This window comes from Rhinolophus sinicus, chromosome 17 (genome assembly GCF_057876585.1).
Source record: "Rhinolophus sinicus isolate RSI-liver-muscle chromosome 17, RSI-T2T, whole genome shotgun sequence".
In the NCBI taxonomy this organism is placed as follows: Eukaryota; Metazoa; Chordata; class Mammalia; order Chiroptera; family Rhinolophidae; genus Rhinolophus; species Rhinolophus sinicus.
This window is the reverse complement of record NC_142517.1, coordinates 179,133,582-179,149,756: the sequence shown is the minus strand read 5'-3', so window position 1 is coordinate 179,149,756 and position 16,175 is coordinate 179,133,582. Positions and strand designations below refer to the sequence as shown.

General features: G+C 34.8%; 1 protein-coding gene across 2 annotated transcripts in view; it reads left to right on the top strand.

Moving 5' to 3' along the window:
• Window positions 1–16,175, top strand: part of DNAH7 (dynein axonemal heavy chain 7) — a 215,154-nt gene that overhangs the window by 110,823 nt on the left and 88,156 nt on the right. For both annotated transcript variants that reach the window (XM_019741305.3, XM_019741304.3), the window contains exons 34-42: window positions 1,410–1,541; window positions 2,894–3,118; window positions 4,961–5,158; window positions 7,190–7,345; window positions 8,065–8,233; window positions 10,826–10,952; window positions 12,172–12,391; window positions 12,884–13,756; window positions 15,786–16,015. In XM_019741305.3, coding sequence (XP_019596864.3) covers window positions 1,410–1,541; window positions 2,894–3,118; window positions 4,961–5,158; window positions 7,190–7,345; window positions 8,065–8,233; window positions 10,826–10,952; window positions 12,172–12,391; window positions 12,884–13,756; window positions 15,786–16,015 — 2,330 coding nt within the window. The remainder of the gene's footprint in view (window positions 1–1,409; window positions 1,542–2,893; window positions 3,119–4,960; window positions 5,159–7,189; window positions 7,346–8,064; window positions 8,234–10,825; window positions 10,953–12,171; window positions 12,392–12,883; window positions 13,757–15,785; window positions 16,016–16,175) is intronic.

Here is a 16,175-nt window from a genome sequence, read left to right as displayed (position 1 = left end):
GGAGATCATTGTAAGAAGCAAGAGGTCAATATTATGAGAAACTACTAAGAGGTCAAGACAGGAAAGTATTGGCACATATCCTCTGGATTTGGCAACTGAGAATATAGATCATGGGGGAACGCTGGCCCAGGTACTTTTAGGGGAGAGACAAGGCCACTTCAGGGCAGTTGGTTGAGGAATGCAGAGATACTGGCATGACAGTAAGTATAGACTGCTCTTTCAAGAAGCTTGGCTGTAAAAACAAAAAACAAAACAGAAAAAAAACCTTGAAAGATGTTGCAGATATGAAGTAATCATATTTCAAAATAAAGCTGTATTGATTGAGGGACATAAAATAAGGTATAGGGTTGTTGTTTTTCTCTTTTGTCATTGTCAGAGATTATAGATATTCCAAGTAAATGACTTTTCTATATAACTGAAACTTACCCTTTCAATAGCAAAACAGAAAAATACCCATTTTTAGTGCAAACTTTCTAAAATACACTATGCATTTTTGTCATATATTGAAGAAACTATGAATGCCTGTTATTTACTATGTAGTAATAAATATCTGTCTTACGTGTAGTAACAACTATTTGTAGTTTAGTGTTGCATCAGTAACACTTAGTCCCATCTTCAGTCTACAAGTCAGTTGTCATTTCTGCCTGCTTCTCCTGGGACTGTGGCAGAATATGAAGTCAGCTGCTTCTCATCTTCAGAAAGTCCATCTCAGAGAGTTAATTTTTACCTGTTGCCATGAAGCAATACAGTTCTTCAAGGTTGAAGGATAGCATCGAGAAAAGAAGGCAAATGTTTATTGAGAACTTTCTGTATGCTGCCTTGTTCTAAGAACTGTGCACGTTATTTCATTTATTTTATAAACTCTCATAGTGAGACCCAAGAAAGTGCACAATATCTACAGTGCTCTAGCAATATTTGTGTTCTTCAAGACTTGAAAATATATTTCACAGGAATGAGTTTACTACGAGTATTGCTATAGCTTATAAAGATGTTTTAAATGGGTTTTATTTATTTTATTAAACATTTTATATAAACAAATTAATTGCCGTCTCTGAAAGAATTTTTAGTGTTTTTATTTATAAATTGGTGTAACATGGAATCTTTGTCTTTGATGAAATCAACTAATCATGTAACAGTAAATTTTTAAAATTTGAGATTCAGTATAAGAGTGGTTAAAGAGCACACATTACCTTCATATATATTTACAGCTGCCTCAGTTAAGGTGTGCCTCAGTCTTCCCACCTTTATATCTAGAATTATAATAATTAGTCCCTTTTCATAGATACTACGGCTGTTAGAACTAAATGAGTTCAATAAATATTAGTGGAGGTTATTTTAATTAGTGCCTTGTTTAAATTAATTTGTTTTACAGTCTTTTTTCTCTTTGTTTTGTTTTGTTTTGTTTTTAGGAATTATCTCCTACTTCAGATACAAACTTAGTCCGATCCTTAATGAATCTAATAGACTGTTTTATGGATGACTTTGCTGATGAAGTGAAAATAAAAGAGAGAAATGATGGAGAAGCTTACTCTTTAATTGAGGTAAGTCCCATTACCTTTGAATCTTATAATAGAAAGACATGTATTGCTTTCCCCCATGCTTCCTAGTTAAGGAAACTCATTTTCTCTCTGGAATTGGCTCGACGATGGGTGGTAGCTGAACAGTGAGGAAAAAGTCGGGCCCAAAATAGCAGGTGCTGGTAGGAAAGTGCCTGGCTTGGCAGTTCCGTTGCATCATGAGGTTTGGTTGGAGCCCACTGATGTCCTTAGATCTGCTACTGGAATCTTAGGTCGTTTGATCAGTCTCAGAAGTTATCAATTCCCAAAACGTCAATGACCGTTTAACAATGAGATTCACCTCCCCGCCTTCAACTGCCAAATCATAATAATTCAGTGATTTTTTTTCCTTTGATTTTCTTCTCTTTTTCATGAGATATAAATGTTTAAAAATATGTGTGTGTGTATATGTGTATATTTAGGTTGAGGAAAGCAAGAAAATCTATAATCTATAAACATATTTTAAAAATAGAAATAAAATTATCAATGGATCTTGAATATTCTTTAATAAAAGTATGTATTGCTAATAGTAACACTTCTAATGCAGTCAATATGTTACTTGTATTGCTTGTATTTTATGAAATAAATTAATTTTTAATTGAGTTTTAAATAGTTTCCAGAGAGAAGTAGTCTGCGAGTAATGTAGGGGTAGGTGAACAGTGTCAAAGTAGAGGCCACAGCTTTTGTGAGCACTGACTGTCAGGAATGTGTTAGCATTGGCTTTAAAAGGGGATTTGATTTTAAGACAAGCAAACAGGTTTTCTCATTTAGTGGTTGGCCTCGTCATCGACCCTGTTCCCGGCGCCTGAGTCTAGTAGGAAGAAAGCTTGCAGGATGGCGATTCTAGTTATGCACTCAGTGCTCCAATAATTATTATAACAGGTGAATAAAAGAATATGAATTTGTTCTATTTTTAAAAAACACTGTATCCAAATTTAAATTTTAAAAAGATATAGATTATGGGTTGATTATTTCTTATTAAAACATGCCATTATACCTTAATAAAAAGTTATCTCAATGTTCATTTTAATACCATCTACTTAAATATACCAAATACATAAAATATTATGTGATTTTCCAAACTAACCATTCTAAGGTTTCACTCTGGCTAGAATTTATGCTTTGCATTGTATTATCTTCTCTGATGGTAAGATTTTATAAAACATGCAATTTGTTTTAAAAAATCTAATTATTAAAAATCCTGAGATAACCTGCTATTATTTATCAGTTTATTCATTTCCTTTCACAGATATTAATCTAGTAAATCTAATTTAAGCTTCAAGAATAGATTAAAGTTATTCTTTAAAGCACTCTATCTTTTCATCTCTTCAATGCAGGGCATTTTCCTGTTTTCACTAATATGGTCCATCGGTGCTTCTTGTAAAGATGATGATCGGTTGAAATTTAATAAGATTCTTCGAGAACTAATGGAAGGTCCAATTTCAGAACTAACTCGAAATAGGTATAAATTAGTGAGTGGTGCTGAACAAACGTCTTCAAAAGCACTAACTGTCCGATTTCCTGAAAAAGGAACAATTTATGATTATCGGTTTGTCACTGAGGTAAGATTTCTGAAACAAGGTTTGCAACTGCTAACCTGGCAGTCCACAACTAGGCACACAGCACATAATGACTCTGTGGCCACCTACTTACCACTGCTTATGTTTCTTTAATAAACCTATTTTTCTAAAGCTTCCCTTTTTTGTACCAGGAAAAATGGAAAAAATGATGGACCAGGATCTATTCAAACAATTTCCTACTCTTAGACATTCAAATGTTTTTGTTGTTTCTTAGTTTTCTGCTTTAGTGGATATTCTGTACACAAGTCTTTGTGTACAGATATGATTCTTTCTTTAAGATAATTTCCTAGAAAAGGAATTACACAATCAATTTTTAAATTTGTATGGCTCTGGAGATGTATTGTCAAGCTCACCTCAGAAGAGACTTTTTTCACCCTGCCAATTTCTAGATACTATCTTTTTATTTTTGCAAATTTTATTTTATTGCAAATTACAAATGATACCCTACATTTTCAGAGCACTTTTCAATTTATTAAGTTTTTTCACAATCATTTTGTTTCCCAACATCTCAGTGAAACAGGAAAGATAACATTATTTTTCAAATTTTACCATTCAGGAAATTGGGGCTCAGAGATATGTGATTTTTACCAGGGTTACACAATCTCCTCATGACTGTCCATTACAGGTTTTCTGGTTCTTAATTTTTCCTTCCCCATATGGTGGCAAAGATCCATTTATAAAATATTCTCAAAAATATGGAAAGGGGATTATTTCTTCGTCAGTGCTAGAAAGTTCTAGAAATTTCTTTGCAATACAATTTTCTGACTGATACGAATACAACCTCCTCAAGAAAATCTCTGCTATATGCATAGCACTGTGCCAGAAAACACAAAAGTGAATAAAGCAAAGTGCTACCCTCAGTGAGTTCCTAACCTCTTCAGAAGACAGTCATGTAATACTCTAGGCCAAAAGAGTGCCATGTCAAGGCCCAGGGACCTGGAGCATGTTTGAAACCAATAGATCCATCAATGAAACTGGATTGTGGAACACAAGAAGAAGGAAGGATGGGCCTGAATTCTGATGTGTTTTGAATGACAGGAAACTTGAATTTGATTCTGTAAGAATGGAGAGGACATTGGCATTTTTCTAAAAAGAGAGTTAACATGATATTTTTGTAATTTTTTTGTTATAAATGTTGTCATAGCAAATTAAAATTTCAGTTCACAAGTTAATTGGATGCGAAGATATAGTATAATGTTAATTCATCATAATAATCTCATATTAAGAAATCTTATCTGTTTTAGATATCTGTTGCTCAACAATGTGAATATAATTAACACTACTAACTGTACATTTTAAAATGGTTGAAGGTAAATTTTAGGTGTTTTTTACCACAATTAAAAAAAAAAAAAGAAATCTCACTTGAAATGATAAGCTGATGTTAAAAATACCCTTATAAAAGCCCAGCAATATGCAGTTGATGTTCTATGTATAAATTTTTCTATATTGATTAATTTTTATTGAATAAATTTCTTTGCTGTTTAATGCATTGATTAGTCCAATTTTTCTCAATGCCATTAAAGTATCTAACATTTGGCCAAAATAACTGATCTTTGAGATGACACAATCAAGTGATTTTAGGGCATGAAAAATATCACAACATTGCAATTTCATTTTTATTCATATTAAAGACTAATTTCCTAATTTCACACAAAATTTAACTTTAAAAAAATCAGGGTGAATGTTTTAAAGGATAACAAATGTGTGAATATTAAGGTTTCTTGGTCTTGATCTGTCATTTTTTTCTATGATGGTATAGGAGTGCAGACCTTTAGAAGTATTTTATAACATAACATTCAATATTTGGCTATTTATTATAAACAGGGGATAGGAAAGTGGGAACCATGGATAAAGACATTGGCAGATGCTCCTCCAATTCCGAAGGATGTGATGTTTAATGAAATCATTGTACCAACTCTGGACACAATTCGATACTCTGCATTAATGGAATTGTTAACCACACATCAAAAGCCTTCAATATTTGTGGGACCAACAGGAACTGGAAAGAGTGTTTACATTATTGTAAGTATTGTAGAGATCTACATATTAAAATGTACATAATATTCCTGAGTATTTTATTTTAAAAACTAACTGAAATAGTAAATTTAATATTTCTAAATACTCAAGTGCTTTGATATTGGAGCCACAAAGAATTCATGTGTAATTGCCTATTTATTTTAGAAAATTGATTAAAGATATGATGCCATTTTATATCACTAAATTATTTTCCCTTTTTGAAGGTATTTTTAATAAAAATAGCTTGTCCGGGATGAAGAATTTAATATCCCTTGAAAATGGTGTTTTAGTTAATTACACTTGATATTTAATTTTCTAAGTTATTTACTATCTAAATGGTTAGTATGTAGTAAATATGACTAATTTTACTTAATAATTTCTGGAATCATACCCATTTTGTGTTAGTTAAGAAAATACTAGCTGCTGTAACAGATAAAAACCCAAATCATAGTAGTTTTAGACAGCTGTGTTCCCTTGAGTTTGGGGGTCATATTGATCAAAGACCAGTTCTTGTTTCTAGTTTCAGATTTCTGAAGGCAGAAAAGTGGCTGGAACTAATAGTAAACAGCAACCTCCCGGCCCCCCAAATTTTCTTGGCAAGAAAGTGTAAGTTTCCCCAGGGTCAGTTGGACAATGTGGAAGATAAATGCACTTGACTCTTCCTGGGCCTCCATTGGAGATGACTGCCCACAGCAGTGCAGGAACCCCATTAGTTCCCTTGTTTCAGGGAATTGTGTAGTCCTCACCGTTCCATTGGAGTCCCTAAAGAACCTGCACATCTGTTCTCTCAGAGAGCAAGCATTTGGAAGCTTGCCACGACGGTGGGCAGGGCAGCATCTGCCAAGGGAGAACCACGTTGATGCCAGGGAAGTAGGACTTTTGCCTCTCATCCTTTTGCTCTGCCCCTTACCCAACCATGGAGAAGGAAAAGGTAGGGGAAGCAGGTGAAGGAGAGTGAAGGAGCCATCAATGATCCCTCCTCCATTGCAGGTTCCCAGTCTATTCACATTCCCCCAATTTGTGACAGTACCTGTTTCTCATTCTTTATTGATTTTATATTTTAACTTAATCTTTAATCCTTTCAGAATATTTGGGTATGTAGTTAAATAATTTTCTGATCTCATTTATTAAATAATCTCTTTTACAACATATTGAAATGACACCTTCGTTATAACCTAAATGCTGTGTGTATCAGGGAATAATCCAAGAGCATAGAGGAGAGACATTTAGACTATTTTAAATCTATATGTTGAGTTGACCTGGATTTTAAAAAATAGCTGAAAGTGTACAGAAAACTAAGGGATTTATCCAAGATACCAATAGGCAGGGAATAGAGAGTTGACATGGTTAAAGGCAATGGTTAGAGAAAAATAAAGCCTTTTGTTATTTGTTCTCCCATCAAATTCATCTCAGGCAATAAACTACCCAGGCAGAAAAATATACTTTTCACAAAATTGGGAACATAGTTTGCATTTCATTTTATAATCTGCTTTTTTCTATTTAATATATTGTAAATGTTTTCCTATCTTATTATTCCTCTACACGATGATTTGTAGAACACAACATCTTGATTAAGAATCACTGTAATTACACCTACTTTCCAGTGAATTCCATTTTGAAAATACAATTATATTATTTAAGCTTCCTAACTTACAATCAGATAACTTGATATTGAAGTGAAAAGATAATAAGATATATTAAAAAACACATTGATTTGTAGAGAGACAAATGGCAGTCTGAATTCTTGCCCCAACCCTTAGAGACCTTAAGCAAGTTTTTCAACTTCTGAGTCCCTACATGACTAAGTGACTTCATGTTAAGAAGGAATGTGTAGTATATATGGTGGTTTTGGAAATCAGAGAAGCTGCAAGCCTGGGGCCTGGGCACAGAGACATTGGACATTGATTCCATCTCTCTTTACATTATTCAGACATAGTAAGATTAAATTCCAGTGTGTCAACAATGATGTTTAGTGTTTATTTGAAATGTCAAAATATATTTCACCTATGGCTTATTTTATTATTTCCTATTGTATAGAACTTCCTTTTAAATCAACTCAATAAAGAGATCTACAAGCCTCTGATAATTAACTTCTCAGCACAAACTACAGCAGCTCAAACTCAGAATATTATTATGTCAAAATTGGACAAAAGAAGAAAGGGAGTTTTTGGTCCTCCTTTAGGCAAGAGAATGGTAATCGCTTTCTGTTTCTATACACATGGTACAGCATTGCTCCTATTCAAGTACAATGCTACAGTCAGAACAGGAAAACAGATGTACCAGGGCTTGACATCTTTTTGTGTAGCTTGGGGTGTTTTTTTTTGGTCACAGATTTTGATTAAGAAGTTTCCCTAAGCTGCATGTGCATTAGACAACTTGACACTAAAAACATGTCGTTGCCCTTTGAGTTAAAAGTCGAATATTCGTCTGGGAAATTATCTACCTTCCTAATTCTCTCATTAACATTTTCACTCAGCATAGTCTTTGTTGATTCTAGGCCCATAAACATCCCAACTGTCAATTGACTTACCTGCATTCCTCCACCAGAACACCCTTCTCAATTTCACTGTCACCACTCAGGTTATAATCATTTTAAAATCACACCTTTCTCATTTATTTTAATGTAGTGAAGTTGTACAAGGAAAAAACAAGGCATGTTGAGAAACAAATTGTATGAGAGTATTAGTAAGTCCTAAACTCTTAACCTATAAAGGTTAGTAATAAAATTGTCTCCATATTCCTTAGAGGCATGGATGCTAAGGAATATTATTCTTGATTTGAAAAGAAAACATCTCTTCCCACATAGGTCTACAAGACAATGATCCAATTCTTTGCCTCAACATTGTTCACACAATAAGACGCTATGTTAACATGTTAATATTTTCTAATATCTCTTCTCTTGTCATTCTCAGGTTGTCTTTGTAGATGATGTCAATATGCCAGCTCGGGAGGTATATGGGGCTCAACCTCCCATTGAGTTACTGAGACAGTGGTTAGATCACTGGAATTGGTATGACCTAAAAGATTGTTCTGTGATTAAACTAGTGGACATTCAAATCATGTGTGCTATGGGACCTCCAGGTACATTTTCCGAGTGATTATTAAGATTGAAACTCACTCTGGCTGTATCTAAAGAGATAGTTGGAGAAAGAGAAACCCAATTGGACAATTTGAGTTACAGTGTTTTGTGAATATATTTTCTATGTGTATACACTGTGACCTAAGGGAGTGTACCACAGCGGCCAAAGTGGGTTGCATTGGTTGGGACCATTTTTCTACCATCTCTTCCAAATCCCTTTTCTCCCACCTTCTGGGACTTCGCTTCCCATTTTCTGGGCCTCCATTCTGAGATCTCAAATCCCCCTGGACAGCTCATTTCCATTTCATTCCTTAAAGTTTCAACTGTATGAAACATCCCTGTTTCAGAGGTCACCTTTCCTCTACCCCAATCCAGTCTTATTCTAGTGAGTCTGTGGATTTAGACTGGCTGTTGAGAGGAATTTTAAGTGGGAAATGACCAAAAGAATTAATTCTTAAAAACCTTTTATATTTTCCAAGAGAAATTTATAAAATCAAATGAATCTCTATGTAGGGAAAATGTTTTATGCTGGAGTATATAAAATGGCTAGAGTCAACTAACTGGACAACTTTATTCTTTTCCTGACTCAGGCTGGTATTCTATTTTTTTTTTTTTTAATTCCATCTCTCTGTGTACCATTTCTTCCAGGAATCTCTCGTATTAGCCTGTGAACCCCTCATCTTTATGTGACTTGTAATGCAGACAGTTTTCTGAGTCAATAATTGTTCTCAGCACACTCTCTGGGCCACTTTGAATGCTTGTGTTCTCTATCTCTATCTCTACCTCTATCTCTATATCTCTGTCTTTGTCTTAAACAGATTATTGCTCATGGGTCTTAGACTTCAGTTCTGCTTTGCCTCTCCCCCACCACCACAAGGCAGTCATTTGTACTGTGTATCCACTTTCCCTGACTTTTCAGGGACTAGACAGAAGAATAAGCTGAATTCATGAAATATCTTTTCTTCTTGGGCCTTATTTTCTAAAAATACCACCATTTCTGAATATTTTCTGGGAGGAGGGGGTTGAAGACAGAGCTGGGGGCTATAATCCCTCACATTTCCTTCTGCAACCCTTTCACCCTCTCCTTAAACTTGCCAGGTAAATCAATGTTTATTATGAGCTTCTCAATACATAGGCATACATAATTGTCTCAGTCTATAGACTACTAGTTATATGCTTTCACACATTCTTCATGTTTTCAGAATCAGTACCGTATGATTCAGTGATAAAATAAAATTCAGATTTACCTGGTTTTAAACAAACATAAAATATGAACCTATATGTATTTCTGCAAAATATATATTAAGGATATATATTATCCACTTATAAAATCACTTATTTGCCAAAGGTTTCATGACAATTGCATTTGTCTATATATTTAAAGATGATAATATCAATCATATTTTGATAAAACAAAATTTTGTAAAATGATATGTTATATTCTGACTCAGTTATTAAAGCTTAATCTTTGAAAATGGAATCATTATTTCGTGATTTCATAAATTTTTAAAAATGCAAGCAGCCAGTGAAGTGACATCAACCATATAAACTAATCTTAGGGAAATTCATTTTAAGATGTAGGAAAATAATTAGGCTGTATGCCAAGATTGTGCTGATTTTCAGACACATGGGAAGAACCCTATAGCTTGGTCAGTGAGGTTTACCTTGTATTACTGTTGTATAACATTGTATCTTAATATTGTATTGTAATGAGGAGGTTCACAGTTTACTGTCTTGGGCTATGAGTCGTAGAGAAGGTGGCTAATGGCTCTTTCTGTCTGGTAGAATTTCCTTTGATAACATAGACCTGACCCAAGATTATGTCCAATTACCGTATTTTGCCATGTATTGTGTGCTCCTGTGTATAATGCGTACCCATGTTTTTGGCCCAAATGAGAGAAAAAAATCTTTCATTTTAATTTTTTAATTCAATTTTTATTTATTTACATTTAGGTACTTGTTTTTTGTATTGTAAAGGAATTTTAGTATTTATCTTTTAACATATTGTGGTACAAGAAATTTTATGTAACAAATAGTTGCAAAACACAAGAACAGATACAAGGTACAAAAAAATTTTATGTCCCAGTAACCAATTTACCATATTTACACATCATGAAAGACCAAGAACTCTTCGTCATTGCAAGTTCAACATAAGTTCAACAAAACTGATTATCATTTTCCAGGGTATTATTTTGCATACAGATATCGTTATTGATTTCTAGAGTTACAGTTTTAACACATAAACATAAATAAAACAATTAAAAACATTTATATAGATAAAGAATTAGTACTACCCATATATAATGTGCATCCTTATTTTTCCCCTCACAAATTTGGGCAAAAAAGTACACATTATACACAGCAAAATACAGTAGTTGAACTCATTTAGATAATTCAACTAGAAAAACAAAACCTTGAGTTTGAGGGGAAAACATTTTTGAGGTCAGGGTTATCCAAACAACTGATTATTTTTAAATTCTCAATGTGCCATGAATTTGTCCACCTTTCAAATTATTTTATACTGTAAAATATTAGAGAAAATACTCTAGTATAGAGTAGTGACATTGTTAAGAGTTATCCTTTTTAATATACAGGTGGTGGTCGAAATCCGGTAACTCCTCGATACATGCGACATTTCAATATTATAACAATCAATGAGTTTAGTGATAAATCCATGTTTACAATCTTCTCTAGAATCTTAACCTGGCATTTAAAAATCTGGTAAGTAATTTAAGATGTGTTTGATTTTACATTAAGGGGAATAAAATCGTTTGAAAACATATCAATATAAGTAGTACTTCTCAAAATTTTTCATGAAAGCATCCCTAGACAAGGAAAAAGATAACAGGTAACATTGCTCCCCTCCGCTGCTCCCATACGTAGGTATGGGACCATAACACAAAGGAGTCAGAGTATCTTTCTCTTTTTCCTTTTTTTGTCTCAAGTCTTGATTTTAGCCTAAAAATCCATACAAATTTTGTGTTCTGCTGTATAATATATTCATGTTAGAATTATCAATATTTTGAATTTTCACCATGTGGTGCAATTAATGCTGGAAAGATATGCCAGGTTTATCCTGTGACTTTGATACCCTTTAATAGAATTCTTAGGTTCCTCAGGGATGTCCATGTACAAGTTGGAGTGTACAAGTTCCTAGCCTTGGAGCCTGTACCCTGGGAAATGTTGCTCCCTAGCTTTGGACACTCAGTGCTTCTCCATAAGATGTGTGGCGGTCAGGAAGGCAAGTGGACCTAAACAGTGCAAGTCTCAGCTACCTGATGTCCATTCTCAGGCAATTGTCATTCCATGCCCTATCTAGTCATGATTGACGTGGACAGCTGGCCAGGTCACGGCAGAGGTTAAAGATAGACAATTTTTTCCAAATGGATATTGTTTCCCCATGTTCTTTCTATCTTAATCATGCCCGTTGCAATACCACCTCACCACACACACTTTTTAAACCTGGCTCACTATTTATTTAACTTTCTTTTTAACTCTCCTTTTTCTTTTTTTTTTCTTTTCCTTATGTTTTCTATATTTTTATTTTCTTCCTTCCCTTTGTCTGAAAATACCCATTTTACCAGTGCTCTTCAGGCATTCTGTCTATATGAAAGTGCAAAAGATTAGGACTCATTTGTCTAATGGGTGCTGGGTTTGAGTTATATAATCTATGTTCCTTAGTTGACTATCCTGTTCACTTACTTAAGCAGTTTAAAGTCCATTAAATTGGTTCTGCTTATTCATGGAGTTCCTTTGAACATAAAATAAGTTAATGAATGGGAAGTAACTTTAAAAGAAGTAAAAATTATATTATTATTACAAGAAATGGTAATTCTGTAAACTAAATTCATTTAATCGGAATAAAAATATTATGCTAGTCATGCTAAATATAATTCTATATTTGCTAATTTTTTTTCTTTCTATTTAAAAATTTTTTAAGTTATAAGTTTCCAGACGATTTTTTAGATTTGACCACACAAATTGTAAATGGCACAATGAATTTATACAAAGAAGCAATGAAGAACCTCTTGCCTACTCCAGCTAAATCTCATTACTTGTTCAACCTCCGTGATTTCTCCCGTGTTATTCAGGGAGTTTGTTTGTCAAGACCAGAAACAGCAGAAACCAAAGAAGTGATTAAACGACTTTGGGTTCATGAGGTAAATTTCTGTGTTATTTATTTATCCATCTAAGACATTCCCTCTTTTTCTAGAAAATGTGCTTTCAGAAAAATAATATATTGGTTTACCAATAATTTTCAAAATGTTATCCGGCTGTTAAAAAGGAAAGATCACTTCAAAGCAGTTGGAAACCCTAAATACCAGTGCCCAGATCTATCTACATCTGAGTGACCACCTGCCTTCTCTAGTCCTTAATACTCTCTGCATCTCCACAGTCTGGTTCAGTCCCACCAAATTACCTTTATTTATTGTTAACTGAATGCAACTGTGTATTATTTCAACTATATATGATCAAAATGAATATTTAAACATGATTATGAGTTAGTCCTGATTGTTTGGATATGCTTTTAATAAAACCCATAAAAATTTCCCGAGAGTATTTTTTTATATTACTTGAGATTAGCAAGGAAATAAAAGTTTAAAAAAAAAAAAAGAATCAGTTCCTGAAGCTGCTTTTTAATTATTATTCAGGTCCTTAGAGTATATTATGATCGCCTTCTGGATAATGCAGACAGAAGTTGGCTTATCAACTATATTCAAGAAATTTTGAGAAATTATATGGATGAAAATTTTCATGAACTTTTTCAAAGTTTGGATTTTAATAATGATGGAGTGGTAGAAGAAGATGACCTACGCAGCTTAATGTTTTGTGACTTCTATGATCTCAAGAGGGAGGACACCAACTACAGAGAAGTTGCAGATGTGGATAATCTTCGGGTGATAGTAGAAGCTCACCTTGAGGAATATAACAATATGAGCAAAAAAACCATGAACCTTGTCTTATTCCGATTTGCCATAGAACACATCAGCAGAATTTCCAGGATCCTGAAGCAGCCTCGCAGCCATGCTCTTCTGGTTGGTGTTGGAGGGAGTGGAAGGCAGTCTGTTACTCGATTAGCTGCCCATATGGCTGATTATTCAGTTTTCCAGGTTGAAATCTCGAAGGGCTATGGTAACACTGAGTGGCGTGAAGATTTAAAAGCAATCTTAAGGAAATGTGCTGAAGGTGAGTTGAATGGTGTGTTCCTGTTTACAGATACTCAGATTAAAAAGGAGTCATTTCTAGAAGATGTCAACAATCTGCTAAATGCCGGGGAGGTTCCAAATCTCTTTGCATTAGATGAAAAGCAGGAGATCTGTGATAAGATGCGTCAGTTAGATCGCCAACGGGATAAAACCAAACAAACAGATGGAAGCCCTATAGCTCTTTTCAACATGTTTATCGATCGCTGCCGCAACCAACTGCATGTTGTTCTCGCCATGAGTCCCATTGGAGATGCATTTCGGATTCGTCTTAGAAAATTCCCTGCTCTTGTTAACTGCTGTACCATTGACTGGTTTCAGGTATTGCCATGTTAATTTTAGATAGACTTTTAGAAATATTGAATCTCCATTATCATCATGACTTATTTTATAGACTCCCCCTGCCCCCAGTGTAGTTTTAGCAGAATTTTCTGTTCAGTAATAATGTATTTCATGAACTTACAATTCAAGAAATTGTCATAATAGAAAAACATTTTATTACCAGTGTATACAGTCATTAACTTCAATATACTGAAAGTTTTAGGATAAATTTGTGTATCAGTCGGGATTCTGACAGGAGAGAGAGAGCACACTGGAAGGTTTCACTGAGGAAAGATGAGTGAAAAGACTGTTCATGGAGGTGTAGGCCAGGTTAGGGCAACTGAGAGGGGATGGTAGAGTGATCAAGCAGTGGCGGAGCATAGCAGGAAGTTGTTACTACAGCTGGATATAAAAGAGTATAGGGAGGGAAGAGGGTTACTCGAGCTTGGTGCTGTGGAAGTAGGACTACCTGACAGGACTAGGAATCTGAAACCTAGAACTCAGCTCCTGTTAGCAAGAAGAGAGGGTATAAATACCCTTACCTCTCTTTTCCCACCCTCTCATCTTTTTCCATGAGCCAAACCCAGCAAGAAATCAAAAGAAAGAAAGCCAGAGTGACACTTTTTGTAGTAAACTTCAGTATCAGGAAGCACAGAGCAAACAAGGGTGTGGAGTAGGAAATTTTGGGCTCTGGCAGACATTCTGTGAGTGAGGTCTAACACATAAGCATTTTGACCTTGGGGCATTTGCCTAACCCCTCTGTTCCTCTATTTCCTGCTAAGATTAATTATTTCATGCAAAATATATGTATTGAACCCTTGCTTTGTAGGCGGTATTATTCTAAATGCTAGAGATAAAAAGGAAAATGAAATAGACAAGGCTTCTGCTCTCCTTGAGCTTACTTTCTACAGACAGACAAATTGGCAAAAAATAATTCCATCATACAGGGTAGGCTGTAGGGAATGAAAGGCTTTCTAAATAGGTGACCTTTAAGAGGAAACACGAAAGACAAAAAGTGCCAGTGCTGAGAGGACCTGGGCAGAGAGAATAAGCTAGTGAAGGCAAGAGGCCATATAGAAGGAATGAGTGGGTGAAAAAATCAGGGTGATGAGACCAGAGTAACTAACTGAGGGGGAGGTAGTAGAGTTGAGGTCTGAAAGGTGGCAAGGGCCCAAGCAGATAAGGATTTACCAGTTGGTTGTGGATTTTATTTTAAGTTTTCTGGGAGGTTTTCAAAGGACTGAAACTTGCGGAATGTGACATGAGCTAATTTATATTTTCAAAAGATCACTCTGGCAGCTGTGTAGAGCACACAAGCAGGGAGACCAGTAAGGACACTATTGAAATATTACAGGCAGATGATAACAGAGTTGAAATGGGATGTTTGTTGTAGATTAGGAAGTAGGGGAAAGATTTGGAAGCTATTTTAGGAGTGATGCCTGTAGAACTTGCTTATACGATAGATGTAGGGGTGAGGAAGAGGACCGGGATCAAAGATGATTCCTGCAGTTTGGCTTGAGCAGGTGGGTGGGTGGTGATGTTTACTAAGTTGGGGAAGACTGCAACTATTTAGGGGGAGCTAGGAACACGTTTTGGAATTGTTGAATTTGAGATGCCTGTAAGAGAAATCAAGGAGATGTTGTTCATGTGATTCTTGAGTTTAGAGGAAAGGATAACATTTACCTCAGATAATTATTGGGAGAATTAAATGAGATAATTACAGTAGATTGCACACAGAAAGAGACGTTCCATAAGTTTAGTTCCTTTCCTGTTCTTTCAGTTCCTTCAATATTCATAAACAATTTCCCTAACCTGTGGACAAACCATAGAGTGATACACACTAGCTACTGGCTCCCTGCCCTAAGCATGCAAGTACTCGGGGGAAATCTCTCATGAAATTGTCTCTCCCAACCCATCCCTCCTGCTTTCCCCTCCATTTCCAACATCCATGAATTATAAAGGACTACAGTAGTAACAGACTCATGTTAGTAACTTTGATCAAATGCTAAAACATTTATATTAAATTTAGTCATGGCCTGAAGATGCACTACAGGCAGTTGCCTCACGCTTTCTGGAAGAAATTGAAATGTCAGAGGAAACACGAGACGGCTGTATCGACATGTGTAAAAGCTTCCACACTTCTACTATAGATTTATCAACATCCTTTTATGTTGAACTTCAGAGATACAATTATGTGACTCCCACCTCTTATCTTGAATTAATCTCCACCTTCAAGCTGTTGTTGGAAAAGAAGAGAAGGTAAAACTGAAATTTTATATGTTTAAGTAAGCTACAGAGGTTTAAAAATATTTGTGTGTACAAAAATGACATAATGGTGTAATAGAGATCTATTTACATATATATATATATATATATATATATATATATATATATGAGTATATATGTACAGATGCATTGC